We start from the raw sequence: 17461 nt of genomic DNA, 5'->3' as shown, positions 1-17461 counted from the left end.
ACACATAGGTAGCTAGACAAATGTAATCTAACCTGTAAACGTAGACATAATCTCCTTGACCGTTCTATTCCTTCAGAGGTCCAAGGAGCAGGTTCAACATCATCTCTTCTTAAAAGATAGCGCCAAACCAAGAATCCATGGCTTGATGAAATCTCTGGCCAGTATTTCACCACCTAAATTACAATATTTCAGTGCCAGTTTGAGATTTAAAATTTAGGCTTATTCATCACATTAGTGGTATCAAAATAATCTTTGCCAGAATTAAATGCAACTTCTGAATATATTGCTTTGCTGTAAGGACAGTAAGTCAAGAATATTCGCTAAAACAGTTTTGACCTTAATTCCTACCACAGTACTTCCCATATGAGTACAGACTGCTATAAAGTTAATAGAGTAACAAGATTATGCTAAGTAATAGAATTTTGTATAGTAAAGATGGCAGCAAATGCCTCTTTTTAAACAAAGAATGCAAATCTATTATTATAACGTGCTCTGCTTTGAAAATCAATTACAACTAAAATTATTCTAAAAAGATATATAAAAATCAAGTTATACAACAGCCAGTTACTTAAATGGCTTTATTACAGAGAACATACATTTAAAAAAAAAAAAATCTTAACCCAAAATATAACTCTGCCCTTAGGAACTCGAAATAAGCCTTAAAAGTAAAGTGCTGAAATTAGGAGTTTGCTTTATGTATCTGTTAAATTTCCAGAAAAAGTAGCAACATAAGATGGCTACTGTTTCCTCGAGCCCACCCACAGTAGTCCCTTGTAACAACCCGGCCTTGAAAGCCCAGGAAGAATGACAAACAAGATGTCATGCCAGATAGAGCACCTTATAAATGCCATCATATCTGTTGCCTTCTTCAGGAGCATATTTGCTGATCTTCCTCCCTTTAAAACTGCGTATCACTCTGACTGGCTTACCAGCTCTCCAATTCCGAGACTCTGCTCCAATTTTATCATCCAATGGAGCATCACAGTTTAGGGCCAATGCCCTAAAAAACAACAAAAAGGTCTTTATACCACGTAATTTTTCTTTAAGTATACAATCGAGTCATTAGCTCAATTAAAAGGTGAATTATACCTTACCTGATGGTTAAGATTCTATGATTCTTTCCATATTATTCCAGATAATAGGATTATGCTTTCCCCCACCAGCAGAGAAGACAAATCAGTTTTCTGATGTCACCCCCAAGCCAGGGGATTGGTTCTCAGATAGCCTGTAGGGTTCTTCTGAAAGTAATAACATCTGTGCCACGTATAATAGAAAACAACTAGAAATACATGGAATTTTTCTTTAAATAACGTTTGTTGGGGGAAGGGAGAACGTTGGAAAACTAAAGCAAATGATTGTTTTAATAGTGATCTTTGATAAAGGTGTGAGGTAAATTGCTGGAATAATGTAGAAAGAAATCCAGAAATATAAATTTGTCAGCAAGGTACAAATGACCTTCCCAGGTCTACTTTCCACATTCCAGACAACAGAGAATCCTTAAAGTTTAAAAGATATTAAGAACAAGTGCTGTATGAGAATATTCTTTAAAGGCCTCCATAAAAAGATAAATTTCAATAAGCCTAAAGCATCCAAATGTCTGTGCTAATGACAACGAAGATTTCTGGCTGCTTGAGATCACTACATTTTACTGATAATACATGGTCAAAGAGGAACGGAACACTGAATTGGAAGCAGCACCTGACTTAGCTGGAACTTAGTATGTACATTCATCACCTAACAATAGTAAATCAATGAACTTATTAGATGTCAGAAGACCTTTCTCTTGGGAGAACCTAGTTGTACCAAAATCTGAATTTAAATTATTTTTAGTATTTTAAAATAACAATTTTAGAATCAGTTTAAAATTAGCATTTTCCTCTAGGACACCTATGTCTTAAGTGAAAAGAAAACACTGAGAACACTTAAGGTTTAAAAAACAAACAAAAAACAGAATTATACCCAATCTGGTGAAAGCAGATATGACATAAAATATGTCTTCAGGGTTTAATTCTTTTTATGCAGGCTCAAGTTAAAAAACAGACTCCAAGAATATGACTAACCTATTGAAAAGAAATGTCTTGACTATAGTTATATTTTTAGTGAGTAAATAAACTTAAAAGTATTTTGTTTTAAAAATAACTTATATAGTAGCTGTGGTCAAAGAGTTGAAGCTTACCAAGTTACCTTTTTTTTTTTTTTTAAAACTAAAAGGAAGATGCATTAAAATTCTGGGAGGTAGAAAAAAATACAGCCATCGACTCTAGGGCTAGTATTACGTCTCACTTACAGAATATCTATTGACATATTACACATATTTTATCTTAAAGAGCTAGAGTAAGTATTACCTTCGTGTCACTGAATGGAATGCTTTAGTGCTCACAGATACCTTCAGTCATAATTACTGCCACTACTAACTGGCACTGTCAACTCACTTCTGACTTCAGATAATTAGGCTATTCAAGTATATGAAAAGAGTCCAAGAGGATGAAACTAGGCAATACAGCAACAGAGCTCCTCCATTAATCTATCTGCAGCTCAACCAGTCAGGTGCCTCTGACTGCCCTGATAAAAGATGCCCAGGTTACTTTGCTGCCCTCTTCAGTTTCTTAAAGTTGGAAGAGCTGGGATGAAATAGGAATAAACTCAGAAGTAAGAAGGTGTCGGACTACCTCCTAGCAAATAAGCAAAAATGAATTGAATCATACACTACTGGGAAAAGAGTATACTATGGGTCAGAGCAAAGGGTCTCTCACCTCAGTTTTCATGTTTGTAAGACGTACAGGTACCTTTGCCCAAGCACTTTTACAATCACAAGGCGTATTCACAACTTAATGTATAAACTGACAGATGGGATGTTAAAGTCTCTCTGATAATTCAACCGTAAATTGTTTTCAGTTGATACTTCATTTTCACTATCTCCTCTTTATAGCAAACATTTTTACTGTCTGTGAATTAACTTCTAATGAGACTGTAGCGGTACTTATTAGATTGTCCAAAAGCGTGAAAGGAATCTAACATGTACATTACAAAGGTGGGTGGTTATGAAGGAAGTTCCTTTCAAGCAAAACTATCAATTATTAAAGGGAAAAATAATTTTCAGATTTGACAACTTGAAAGAGTCCTTTTGCAAATTTGAGATACATTTTCATTGACAAAAACACATCAAAATATTTATTTTAAGACATTCTTCTTGAAGGACTGCTTTCTTGCTAGAAAAGAACAGCTAAGCTCCTGTCTCAAGAATGTTTTCACCAGCAAATCTGACCTGTCTCCTCTGCTGGTTCAGTAAAAATAATCCTACTGTCAGAAACAATATAGAACACATAAAAACAGAGATTCTATGTAAGTTGATCCACATGAAAGTCTTGAAATCATATTGATATATTCTTTACATCACACACTAATCAGAAATTAAGGGGACACTACTTGAAACTGAGTGATTTAGACTCAAAGTGGAAAACACTCATTTTTACTCAATCCACAAAATACCCTTAATAACAGGATATAAAAACTGTTAACTTTATGAAATGTTCACAAAAATTTCAGTATGACAAACTCTAATGTGATTTTTGCTATCTGGTGGTCTGGGTTACTTATTAATATTGGTATTAGCATGCATTTATAAAACAAAACATTTTTGAAATTAATAAATTTTCTGTACACATGGGAGCTGAGATGTCATTAGTATTTCTATAGAATAAAGGTCAGCACACGGTGGCTCTTTTGTAATGTCTTAAGGGGATTTAGTTAGAAAAGATCACTTTTGTAACTAAATGAACATTCCCTTTAACAACTCTTAGAAGATATCTTATTAGCAGACATCCCAAAAGTACATTCAGTGTAGACTTGATTAAGTTACCTTATGCTTCATTTATGTACATAAATGTGGCTCTCAAACATAACTTTATTTCACGTTACTAAGTTTACTCTAAAAAGGAGTTTGTCACTTTTAGCTTTGACCAATGGGGCAGTAGACAAGCCACCTTATTCTCAATTTCGCTTAAATTATACAGGCTCCTTTCCTTCAAAGTTGTGAACTTTTTCAAATGCATACCACATGTATTCAGTAAGACTAGAAATTATGGCATTTAAAAAACAATACTATAAAGATATGTTAGGATGCTGATAAACAATTACGTAATCAGGCACTGGAATTTTAATTTCAGATCTTTAACTCCCAGTTTGAGATTCTCCTCTGCAATATAAGTTACAATGTACAGTCCTATGATGAAACTTTTATTCAATGTTCAAATTCTAAACAGTGTTTACAGTAGTACCTGTTCATGTTTGTTAATGTTTGATCAGCTGAAGGTGCGCCAATTCTTTTATTACCAGCAAGATTTTTACCACCGCTTCCAGTGTATGTGAACTCATCACCTCGGTCCTGTCAGAGAAGATTTTCTTTATTAAGAAAGCTAAACCCAAGTATAATTTCACCAATGCTTATTTCAGAGTCAAAACATTTCATTAGGATGTTATGAGTTGACGTTTTCTCTTGAGGCATCTCCCAAAATAATGCAAAATTTAAATGCAATCTTGTGTGTAGTATACCTTCAAGTTACATAACTTGACCTAACACTTTCACTTTAAATTATACTTTCCTACATCTCCAAATATGGTTAGACTCATGCTATATATGTAGTAAAATAATCAATAGAATGTTACAAACAAAGTAAGGTCTTATGGGTTTAAATATTATATTTTATTCAATTCAATGTTAAAACTTAACAATACTAGCTTGTAGGTTCTTTATAGGTAATACCACTTCAACAAACACTCCATAACCAGATTTCCAACTGACATCTATAGCATACCGAAGTGTGCTGTCTCAAATTTCAAATTCTGGCATTGACAATAAATAAGTACTACAAAGCAAGTTTACCTAAAAACTTCCTATTAAATTTTTCTTTTTTTGGAGACAGAGTCTTGCTCTATCACCTAGACTGGAGTGCAGTGGCACGATCTCGGCTCACTGTAGCCTCTGCCTCCCGGGTTCAACTGATTCTCCTGCCTCAGCCTCCCAAGTAGCTGGGATTACAGTGATGTGCCACCATGCCTGTCTAGCTTTTGCATTTTCAGTAGAGATGGGGTTTTGTCATGTTGGCCATGTTGGTCTCAAATTCCCGGCCTCAAGTGATCCACCTGCCTTGGCCTCCCAAAGTGCTGGGATTACAGGCATGAGCCACTGAGCCCTGGCTTTCATATTAAAATTCTAACAGCATAGTAAGTTCCCTTTATTTCATACTCTGTGGGTTCACTCTTATCACATTCAGGTAAAAAAAAATCGCCTCCCATTAAGAAGAAATTTGGAAAAAATTTGAAAAAAAGATGTTACATGTACTAGCTCTCCAATTACTTCCATAGCAGCTAAAAATTTATATGGATATTATTGTCTCTATCTGATTCAGTACTTGAAACAAATTAAGAAAAGTAACTATCAAGTGCACAATTAATTCTACGAACACTAGCAAAATACTGATTCTTTAATGCAAGATCATTTTAATTAGTTTAGACAACTTAAACAATGTTTTGTGTCTACCAAATTCTTATTATAGAAGTCACTTATTTATACTTTGTTTTTTCCTTGGATTAAAAGCCACAACTAAAAATCTCATGGTCTTACAGTGTTTTTATTGGTCCAAAACCCTTAAATTTACTTTCACTTTTTGTTAATCCAATATTAAGGTCTACATATTTTTTAAACAAGGTATTACGAAACTTAATCTTTAGTATGTATTCTATGAGAAGGAATTCTAATAAATACGTACATCTAGAACAGTTTAGAATACTTCTTAAACTGATCAAAACCAGTCTTCCACCCGGTATCTGGACAGACTCCACAATATTCATATTCATAACTCTGTCAACTTTTCAAGTTATTATGGGAGTGCCATAAAGAAAAAGTAATGGAAAGTAAGAGAGCATAATAAGACAAATGTAAGCTAAATAGTATTTAAAACATTTCTGATTATTCTTCAAGCAGCAAATCAAGGAAACATGGCTAAAATTTCGTACCTTTAACTCATTTGTACTTTAATCATTACATCAACAAAAACATTATATTACCACAAGGGAAAAAACTGTCAGACTGTAAGAGCTCAACCAATATTATTTCAGACTATTTTTCCTATGGAAAGGCCAGGCGCAATGGCTCATGCCTGTAATCCCAGCACTGTGGGAGGCCAAAGCAGGAGGCCTGCTTGAGCCCAGGAGTTCAAGACCAGCCTGGGTGACATAGCAAGCCCTTGTCTCTATTAAAAAATAAAATAATCAGCCTAAATTTGTTGCATCTTCTAGTCAATGATCCATTAAATTGTGCCTGGGAGGCAGTAGCCTAAACAAGTTCTAGTGCCTGGGAAGAGCTCACAAAAAGCAGCTCTATCTACACAAGGGACACAGCACTGCCCTGAAGTAACTCAGTTCTTCAGTTATTCCCAACCTCTATTCTTCTCCCAAGCTGCTAAAGCAACTGCCTAAGACAACAAGCTAGATGCTCCTATTCTTGCCATCATCAAGATCAGGTGGAAGACCTTTATACTAAACTTCTCAGCCTCCTCCCTATAGACTATCAGATAAATAATTCCAAAGCACAATGAAGACAAACATTCCCCAAATTTCTTTAGTGATTTAATTCAAGGCTGTCTAGACCATAGCCTCAAAGTTTACCAATTCCTCTTATAATACCCTTTACATCTCTGCAAAACTGTACCACTGCTAGTATAACACACATCTACTACTGGGGGGTTAGGTGGTATTAGGAGAAGCATTTTACATATAATTAATTCATTTAAACCTCACAGCAAGCCTTTAAGTACTATCAATCTTATTTTACAGATGAGGCGGAGGTTCAGTAAATCGCCTAAAATCACACAACTAGGAAGAGAGATGGCTCCACACCCAGGACACAAAACCAAACAGACTCTGGCCTCAGAGTCTTCTCCTGAACACTGAGCAAACTACTTCTCAAGACAACTGAGAGGATACAGATCATCTCTGTGGGTCCTCACTTCTCAAAAGAGGTCACCAAAATACAGGGCACTAAAACTGGCATTTGATTACTTCCTAAGTTACTAGGCTAAAATATTAACTCAGTTATCAGCAGGTACGCAAGAGTATTACATCCATTCAACCAGACTGAACAAAGATCACTGGCTTCATGAAATTTATACCAAATTCAAGAATTCAGGAAATGTTTTTCTTAAACGTGAAAAGCTTATTCAGGTTTCCTTTTCCTAATCCTGTAGATATACTTGCCTACAACAGAATGACCAAAAAGTTGAAAATGCTTATAAAATATATAAACATCTCCAGATACATTTTAGCTGTCAATCAAGGCCTATATGTCACCTTAGTCCTAAAATTCTTCTTCACATTATTTAATAGACTTGACTATCTAAGACAACTAGCAGTTCATCAGTACTTATCTCCACAAATGTTTTAACGTTTGACCAGTAACTATATTCAAAAACATGGAAACAAGAAAATAAACTTCATATATTTAAGATAATATTCTTTTATCTTTTTTAAAGACAGAGTCTCACTTTGTCATCCAGGCTGGAGTACAGTGATGTGATCTTGGCTCACCACAACCTCTGCTTCCTGGGTTCAAGTGATTCTCCTGCCTCAGCCTGCCGAGTAGCTGGAATTACAGGCATGCACCACCACGAATGGGTAATTTTTGTACTTTTAGTAGAGACGGGGTTTCATCATGTTAGCCAGACTGGTCTTGAAGTCTTGACCTCAAGTGATCAGCCCACCTCAGCCTCTGAAAGTGCTGAGATTACAGGCATGAGCTACTGTGACTGGCCCTATTTAAAGTAATATTCTGCTACAGAGAATATAACTAACATTTCAGTCCATGCTATGTGCAAAGGGCTACATAAATTATCTCATTTAATGTAATGATCTTCCCGACATAAAATACTACTATTTCTTCTTTTTACAGATGGGGAAACTGAGTTACCAGAGTTAAATAATTTGGCCCAAGTTTCAAATACAACAAATGTCAGAGACCAGATCAAATACAATTGCCCAGACACTAAAAACAATTGTTAAAGAGACTACATTTCTAGTTGATTTATTTATAAAGCCTTTACAAAATTCCAAACACTGACTGTATTAAACTATATAACATCTTTTGTATTTCTGACAAATACATAAAGATATAGCTTCAAAATATGCATGCTAAAGAAGTATGCAAAGGATGAACCTAAATATTTCCATTTTCATTTACTTTGCCATGTTAATGTAAATGCACTGCCAAATCTGCCTTTCAGAAAGACAGCAAGTTTTTCTATTTCTGTCTGAAAACATACTATATTTTGTGCTCTCCGTAACTACTCAAATTAATTCATCTTTATAACAATCCATGAAAGCAAGTAAATACCTGAAGACCACATATCCGATAAACAGTAAAAAAAAAAAAAAAAAAAAAAAAAAAAAAAAAAAACAATAGAAAAAGACCAAAAAACCTGAAGAGCTAACTACTAAAGAGGCTATACAGATGGCAAATAAGCAAATGAATGACGTCCTACAATAAGCTACCACTACACACCTATCAGAATGGCAAAAACAAAAAACAAACCAAAAAAACCTAGCAACAATAGCGAATGCTGGTGAGATGCAGAGAACCTGGATCACTCATATATTGCCGATAGGAAAGTAAAATGGTACAGTCACTGGAGAAAACAGTCTGGCAGTTTCTTTAAACAACTAAACACGCAACTGCCACATGTGACCCCGGAATTGCACTTCTGGGGCATTTATCCCAGAGAAATAAAGACTTATGTTTACAAAAAACCTGTTCACAAATATTTACTGTAGCTTTATCTGTAATAGCTAAAAACTCAAAAGAACCCAGCTGTTATTCCACAAGTAAATGATTAAATGAACTGTGGTACATCCACACCATGGACTAGTACTCAGCAATAAAAAGGAATGAACTATTGATACATGCCACAATCTCCAGAGAATCATGCTGAGTAGAAAAAGCCAGTCCTAAAGGTTAATGTATGATATACCACATAATTTCATTTATAAAAATTCTTGAAGTGACAAAATTGCAGGAATAAAGAAATGAGGCTGGGTGCAGTGGCTCACGCCTGTAATCCCAGCACTCTGAGGTTGGCGGATCACCAAGGTCAGGAGTTTGAGACCAGCCTGGCTAACATGGTGAAACCCTATCTCTACCAAAAATACAAAAATCAGTCAGGCATAGTGGTGCATGCCTGTAGCCCAGCTACTCGGAAAGCTGAGACAGGAGAATCACTCGAACCTGGGAGGCAGAGGTACTGAGCCGCTGTACTATAGCCTGGGCAACAGAGTGAGACTCTGTCTCAAAAAACAAAAACAAAAACAAAAAAAAAAGGCTCAGCACAGTAGCTCATGCCTGTAATCCCAGCACTTTGGGAAGCTGAGGTGGGCAGATCACCTGAGGCTAGGAGTTCGAGATCAGCCTGGCCAATATGGAGAAATCCCATCCCTACTAAGATGCAAAAATTAACCGGGTGCCTGTAATTCTAGCTATTCAGGAGGCGGGTTGCAGTGAGTCGAGATGATGCCATTGAACTCCAGGCTGGGCACCAAAAGCAAGATTCCATCTCAAAAAAAAAAAGAGAAAAGATTAGTGGTTGTCAGAGGTTAAGAAGCAGTGAGGGGCTGTGTCTGATAGTGTAGCTATAAAAGGGCAACACAACAATGGAAATTGTGATAATATAAATGTTCGGCCCCTGACTGTACAGTGTCAATATCCTGGTTCTGATACTTTATTATATAGTCTAGCAAGATGTCACCATTGGGAGAAACTGGGTAGAGGGCACAGGATCCCCTTCCCACCTTTTTTTTTTTTTTTTTTAAGGAGACAGGGTCTCGCTCGCTGTTGCCTAGGCTGGAGTGCTGCAAGGGCACGATCATGGCTCACTACAGCCTCGACCTCCTGGGCTCAAGCAATCTTCCTGCCTCAGCCTCCTGAGTAGCTAGGACTACAGGCATATGCCATCACACTCAGCTAATTTCTATATTTTTTGGTAGAGACAGGGCTTTGCCATGTTGCCCAGGGCTGGTCTTGAACTCCTGAGCTCAAGAGATTCACTCACTTCACCCTCTCAAAGTGCTGGGATTACAGGAATGAGCCACTGTACTCAGCCCTCTGTATTGTTTCTAATGCTACATGTGAATCTACAACTAACCCAAAATAATAAGTCAATTTAAAAAAATAAGCTCTATAGATCTAACACTGGAACCAGTTTTTATTTTTTTATTTTTATTTTATTTATTTTATTTATTTATTTTTTTGAGACGGAGTCTCGCTCTGTCGCCCAAGCTGGAGTGCAGTGGCCGGATCTCAGCTCACTGCAAGTTCCGCCTCCCGGGTTTACGCCATTCTCCTGCCTCAGCCTCCCGAGTAGCTGGGACTACAGGCGCCCGCCACCTCGCCCGGCTAGTTTTTTGTACTTTTTAGTAGAGACAGGGTTACATCGTGTTAGCCAGGATGGTCTCGATCTCCTGACCTTGTGATCCGCCCGCCTCGGCCTCCCAAAGTGCTGGGATTACAGGCTTGGGCCACCGCGCCCGGCCCAGTTTTTATTTTTTTAAAGAGAAAACTTAAAGAAGGACAAAAAAAAGCTCTATAGAGGATGGGCACCGTGGCTCACACCTATAATCCCAGCAGTTTGGGAGGCCAAGGTGGGCAGATCATCTGAGGTAAGGAGTTCGAGACCAACCTGGCCAACAAGGTGAAACCCCATCTCTACTAAAAATACAAAAATTGGCCAGGTGTGGTGGCTCACACCTGTAATCCCAACACTTTGGGAGGCTGAGGCAGGAGGATCACCTGAGGTCAGAAGTTCGAGACCGGCCTGGCCAACGTGGTGAAACCCCATTTCTACTAAAAATACAAGAATTAGCCAAGCGAGGTGGTGCATGCTTGTAATCCCAGCTAGTCAGGAGGCTGAGGCAGGAGAATCGCTTGAACCCGGGAAGAGGAGATTGCAGTGAGCTGAGACTGTGCCATTACACTCCAGCCTGGGTGACAAGACCAAAACTTCGTCTTAAAAAATAAAACATAAAAATACAAAAATTAGCCAGGTGTGATGGTAGATGCCTGAAATCTCACATACTTGGGAGGCTGAGGCAGAAAAATCACTTGAACCCAAAGGCAGAGGTTGCAGGGAGCTGAGATCGCACCACTGCACTCCAGCCCAGGTGACAGAGCGAGACTCTATCTCCAAAAAAAAAAAAAAAAAAGGAGTAAAAGCTCTATCAAGAATGTGAGTGTTTTCCTTATAACATAATAACAACACATATAAGTCAAATCAGTACATGTAAAGAATAAACACTGTCAAATGATTTACTTTCTAACATGTATAAAACTGATTACTTCAACAAAAAACTGTGCTAAAAAGACACAGCAGTATCTGATGTATCCTAGGCAAAGCTATTGTATTTTACAAATGATCAAGGCAGGTACTAATGCGTAAGGTTGTATAATGACTTACGACTTCATCCGCAAATCCACCAGCCAGGACAAGAGAGTAAGCCCCATCATTACTTCGACCATGAATTCCACCAACATGGGGTCTGTGAACACCTGCTTCGCTCACCTATAAAACAATTGAAGAGTCTCAAAACACCTCTGAACAGTTAGTTAAGATACATTAACAAAATGTTTTCATCTATATTATTGGTACCTAAAGAACGAAGTTCTCACAGAGTTCTATCTTTTGCTCTCTCATTTTAAATCTCCTCAAACATATCCTTTAGGTTCTGAGAATTCTAAAACTGATTGCGTAGAATTCTGAGTTGCACAATAACTAGTAAACAATCATTTTCGGTCTACTGGAACTTCCAGCTCAACTCAGCTAAAAGAGAACTATCAGCAGTCCGTATCGTTTCTCTCTTATTACTAGTCTTGGATAGTGGCTCTGTTGCCTGCCTAGTTTGTGAAGTCAAAAATGCAGGAGTTATTTTAGTCCCATTCTTCTCCCTTATTCCTAAAAGCCTTTTGGTTACAAGGATTGCTGATTTTACCTACTAAATTTCTCAAATCCATCTACTTTTACTTCCACAGTTCAATATTAGTTTGAGTCTCAGTTTGAGTAATGAATGTTTACAATAGATCCTTTTTCACTGCCTCTAGTTTTGCTTCTTCAAACCCACCCTATCTATCACAAACTGGATGATTCTTTTAAAAACAATTCTGCTTTTGACATTAAGTGGTCACACAGTATTAAACCCAAGTCAACATGATTTATTACCCTCTCTAAATATGGCTCCTATTTTTCCTAGCCTTATCTACAGCTTCACCTTCAAGGAACATATATGCCTGAGCCAAAACTGCTCAATGTTACCCAAACATGCTATCCATTTCTACTTTACTCATTTCTACTTCAATGGCTGACTGCTTTTCCCCCGTATCTTCATTCCTGTCTCACTGAAACAAGTATCACTTCTTGGTGAACTTCAAATTCCCTGAGAAAGGTATTGTAGTTCATCTGTTTGTCATACAATTGGGTCTTTAAAAATTTTTTTTGGTAGAGACAGGGGTCTCACCATGTTGCCCAGGCTGGTCTTGAACTCCTGGGCTTAAGCAATCCTCTTGCCTCAGCCTAACAGTGCTGGGATTACAGACATTAACCATCATGCCTGGCCAATACAATTTTCTTAGCAGAGTAAAAGAAGCTGAAATTCAAGCTTGCACAAGAATTTGGGGTGGCAGGGAAGGCACTTTAGAAGCCAATAAGAAGTTGATAGCAACAGAACCTGGAAAGGTTTTGGCTTTTGAAATACCTCAGCAGAAGGGACCATTTGATATCCCCACCTCATCAACCCTGGCAAAAATAATCTGTTTTTCCTAAATCTTCCCTTCTTTCTAAATAGCAAATCCATCTCACTAGTTGCTCAGGAAAACAACCTCATAGTCATCTTAGACTATATAAGGAGGCTTTCGGAGTTCAGAAAATAAGTATGTGACAGACAGGTATATGAAAAAAAAGCAAATAAAAAATAAGGTGATTAGAAATACGTATTTTAACTATATTTATAGTATTATATTCTATTTATATACAGTATTTTATTGTATTTATAGATCCAAAGTCATAATAACCTAAACTTTGAATACCGGTTCAACCGAAATTATAATAAAACTATTGCAAAGATAAGAGAACACAGATAGTATTAAACTAAATGTTTCATCTTCCACAGAAAAAAGTTAATATGGCCGGGCAAGGTGGCTCACGCCTGTAATCCCGGCATTTTGGGAGGCCAAGGCGGGCGGATCGTCTGATGTTGGGAGTTTGAGACCAGCCTGACCAACATATGGAAACCATGTCTCTACTAAAAATACAAAATGAGCTAGGCGTAGTGGTGTATGCCTGTAATCCCAGCTACTTGGGAGGCTGAGGCAGGAGAATTGCTTGAACCCGGGAGGCTGAGGTTGTGGTGAGCCGAGATTGTGCCATTGCACTCCAGCCTGGGCAACAACAGCAAAACTCCGTCTCAAAAAAAAGAAAGAAGTGAATACAACTAAAAGATGAATTAAAAAAAAAAAAAACAGTATAAACACATTATTTATTAATAGAAATAAGAAGGTAGGGCTGGGCACAGTGACTCACACCTGTAATCCCAGTACTTTGGGAAGCTGAGGCAGAAGGGATTGACCTCAGAGACTCAAGAACAGTCTAGGCAACATGGTGAAACTTCGACTCAAAAAAAAAAATACAAAAATCAGCTGGGTGTGGTGGCGTGTGCCTGTAGTCCCAGCTACTCTGGTGGCTCAGACTAGAGGACAGCTTGAGCCCAGGAGGGGGCTGTGATTATGGCACTACAGCCAGGGGCGGCGGGTTGCGGGGGAGAGGGGAGAGGGGGAGGAGGAGGAACAGCAGCAGCTGCCACCGCCAAGCCTATAATCCCAGTGCTTTGGGAGGCCAAGGCTGGAGCACTGCTTTAGGCCAGGAGTCTGAGACTAGCCTGGGCAACATAGCATGACCCTGTCTCTACCAAAAAACAAAACAAAAAAAAACACAGCCAGGCATGGTAGTATATGTCTTTACATCTTTAGTCTTAGCTAGGTGGAATGATCAGTTGAACCCAGAAGTTTGAAGTTACAATGAGCTGCAATTGCTACTGTACTCCTGCCTGGATGATAGAGCAAGGCCCTGTCAAGAAAGAAAGAAAGAAAGACAGACAGAAAGAAAGACAGAAAGACAGAAAGGAAGGAAGGAAGAAAGAAAGAAAAGAAAAGAAAAGGAAAGAAAGGAAGAAAGAAAGAAAGGAAAGAAAGAAAGGAAGAAAGAAAGGAAAGAAAAGAAAAAGAAAGAAAGAGAAAGAAAAAGAAAGAAAGAAAGAAAGAAAGGAAGGAAGGAAGGAAGGAAAGAAAGACGGACGGACAGACGGAAGGAAGGAAGGAAAGGTAAATGCATAGGAGACAACTAAAATTTTTATGTGGCTGCCTCTGAGAAACAGAAAATGATGATGAAGCTGGGCGCAGTGGCTCAAGCCTGTAATCCCAGCACTTCGGGAGGCTGAGACGGGTGGATCACCTGAGGTTGGGAGTTCGAGACCAGCCTGACCAACATGAGGCAATCCTGCCTCTACTAAAAAAACAAAATTAGCCAGGTGTGGTGATGCATGCTTGTAATCCCAGCTACTTGGGAGGCAGAGGTTGCGGTGAGCCAAGATTGTGCCATTGCACTCCAGCCTGGGCAACAAGAGTGAGATTCTGTCTCCAAAAAAAAAAAAGTGAAAAGTAGGGCATGTTTTCAAAATATAAATTATTTACTAGTATTTAATATATACATAGCTTTTTAAGCCATTTTTATGTATTACAGTTGGCCCACAGGTTCTACACCTGCCAATTAAAGAGAGTAGAAAATATTTGGGGAAAAAAATAGATGGTTGTGTCTGTACTGAATCTGTCCAGACTTTTTCTTGTCATGATTCCCCAAACAATACAGTGTAACAACTATTCACACAGCATTTACGCTGTATCAGGTATTAATAAAAAAGCATACAGGAGGATGTGCATAGGTTATATGAAAATACTGCACCACTGTATAAAGGATTTTTTTTTTTTTTGAGACAGAGTCTCGCTCTGTCACCCAGGCTGGAGCGCAGTGGCATAATCTCTGCCTCCTGGGTTCAAGCAATTCTCCTGTCTCAGCCTCCCGAGTAGCTGGGATTATAGGCACTCGCCACCACACCTGTCTGATTTCTGTATTTTCAGTAGAGACGGGTCTCACCATGTTGGCGAGGCTGGTTTCGAACTCCTGGCCTCAAGTGATCTGGCTGCTGTGGCCTCCCAAAGTGCTGGGATTACAGGCGTGAGCCACCACACAAGCCTGAGCTTGTGTGCAATTTGAGCATCCACAGACTTTGGTTCTATGGGTGATCTTGGAACCAATCCCCCACAGATACCAAGGGATAAGTATATGTTATCTAAATTTTATAATTGTATTAAAGGTCTGAGTACCAGGGCCATTCAATATAAAACTTAAAGCCAGAGCGTGCGTGGTGGCTCACGCCTGTAATCCCAGCACTTTGGGAGGCCGAGGCAGGTGGATCACGAGGTCAGGAGATTGAGATCATCCTGGCTAACACAGTGAAACCCCTTCTCTATTAAAAGTACAAAAAAATCAGACGGGCGTGATGGTGGGTGCCTGTAGTCCCAGCTATTCGGGAAGCTGAGGCAGGAAAATGGTGTGAACCCGGGAGGCGGAGCTTGCAGTGAGCCAAGATCACACTACTGCACTACAGCCTAGGCAACAGAGCGAGACTCCATCTCAAAAAAAAAAAAAATTAAAGTCACTCTTAATTAATGTTCAGATTCCTAGGTGTAATTGGAAATGGGAAATTATTTTATTCTCAGATTAGCTGGCACTTCCTCACCCAATGTCTTAGCATTTGTTCAGGAGGATAAATCCCAAAGACAACACCTGAAACAAGCTTAGAGTTCATCGACATTCAACTAGAAATTGCTATGCCATTCAAGTTTAATATTTCAAATGCTAAATTTTTGCAAGAAAGGCTGTTTAGAAAGCTTAACAATTAATGGTTACTACCATAACCATAACAGAACAGTAAAAACAAAGTGATGAAAATGCACAGCTAATGCCCAATTTTGTGATGTATGTTCCTTTGTTAACCTCCAGGAAGAGTATACCCATCCTAAAATAAAATCTTTCATTCTAACAAGTCAATGTCATGTGTTAGGGTCATTTACAATCAACAGACATTAACACTGCTATAATCTGATAGCCAATTTTCCCCTTTCAACTAAGCCAATGTTAAAACATACCTGAACTCTAAATCTCCAAGTTGATCCAACAGGAATACCAGGAATAGGTCCATAATGATTAGAAGGGACAATAGTACATTCTCTCGTACGACCAACACAAGCCATTCCCTACAAGTCACAAAACAAACTTTGAGAAATTCATAATGTTAAATTTTAATGAAAGCCCTTAATTCTGAGATGTGAATAAAATAGGAACCCAACTTGTTTATGTAATTTAAGTACCACTGATATTAACAAATAATGATATTGTTTAATCTTTTATACCATTACTACTATTGGTATTAAAACATTATATACTATAATTGCTACTAGGAAGAAAAGAGGAATTTCTTCTTTACCCTGCCCCAGTCTCTCCGGCTTTCAGTACTAGCTGATGGCATCTTTGCTTTCTTTTTACTCATCTTGAGTCTTTCACCAGCCTTTACAACTTCACTGGAATCAGTTTTACAGGAAGGACAATACCTTTAAAAGAAAAAAAGAACGAAGACATTTTCACAATGCCATATTAAGGCTAGTAACAGAATATTAGCCTTCCTAGGTAAGAGCAAGTTTTAAGATGTATTATTTGGTATACATTACAGAGCTTTAACTGGCATTAAAATACTAAACTTTTCAAAATATTTACATGGTTAGGCTGGCTTTAAAAATACCCTTGTCATTCCTTTAGATAACTTATAAATCCTCAAATTCAGTTCAAAACTCAAAGCTATGAGATTCAAAATGATACCATGAACTCTAAACTTTTCACTAACCCTGAGAATAGAAATTTGAAGTTCCTGTCATTAAAACAAAAGTAGCTAGATCTTCCTAGAACATCCAACTGTGTAACAGATAAAACTCCCCATCTAAACTGGTTATTAGAATTCCCAGAAGAAAATGGTAGTTGATATAACAAGTATACATGACTTCAAGGATGTTTGTTTATATTAACCTTATCGTTAGCTTCATTTTAATTCCTTGTGCTTGTTTGTCCTTTAGCCTATCTGTAATTGATTACCCTACTATAACTTGTATTTCATAAACTACCTTGAATCTTTTCTAAAAAGCAAGGTATATGTCTACAGAGTAAGATGAGGCTATTCTTATGTCACCAAAAAAAAGGAAACTTTAGGAATACTCTAACAAAGATCTAATGGCCACTGCCCAATTAATCTCAAATTTCTTTGCCCA

The 17461-nt window shown here is 38.0% G+C and overlaps 1 protein-coding gene across 3 annotated transcripts in view; it reads right to left on the bottom strand.

Annotated features, from left to right (window-relative positions):
• UHRF2 (ubiquitin like with PHD and ring finger domains 2) overlaps positions 1 to 17461 on the bottom strand; it is a 100352-nt gene that overhangs the window by 8888 nt on the left and 74003 nt on the right. For all 3 annotated transcript variants that reach the window (XM_033237301.1, XM_033237302.1, XM_033237303.1), the window contains 6 exons: positions 16630 to 16753; positions 16292 to 16399; positions 11496 to 11600; positions 4278 to 4384; positions 838 to 1000; positions 33 to 173 (listed from right to left, as the gene is read on the bottom strand). In XM_033237301.1, coding sequence (XP_033093192.1) covers positions 33 to 173; positions 838 to 1000; positions 4278 to 4384; positions 11496 to 11600; positions 16292 to 16399; positions 16630 to 16753 — 748 coding nt within the window. The remainder of the gene's footprint in view (positions 1 to 32; positions 174 to 837; positions 1001 to 4277; positions 4385 to 11495; positions 11601 to 16291; positions 16400 to 16629; positions 16754 to 17461) is intronic.

This window comes from Trachypithecus francoisi, unplaced genomic scaffold (genome assembly GCF_009764315.1).
Source record: "Trachypithecus francoisi isolate TF-2019V2 unplaced genomic scaffold, Tfra_2.0 Lachesis_group16, whole genome shotgun sequence".
Classification (NCBI taxonomy): Eukaryota; Metazoa; Chordata; class Mammalia; order Primates; family Cercopithecidae; genus Trachypithecus; species Trachypithecus francoisi.
This window is presented reverse-complemented; position numbering and strand designations above follow the sequence as displayed.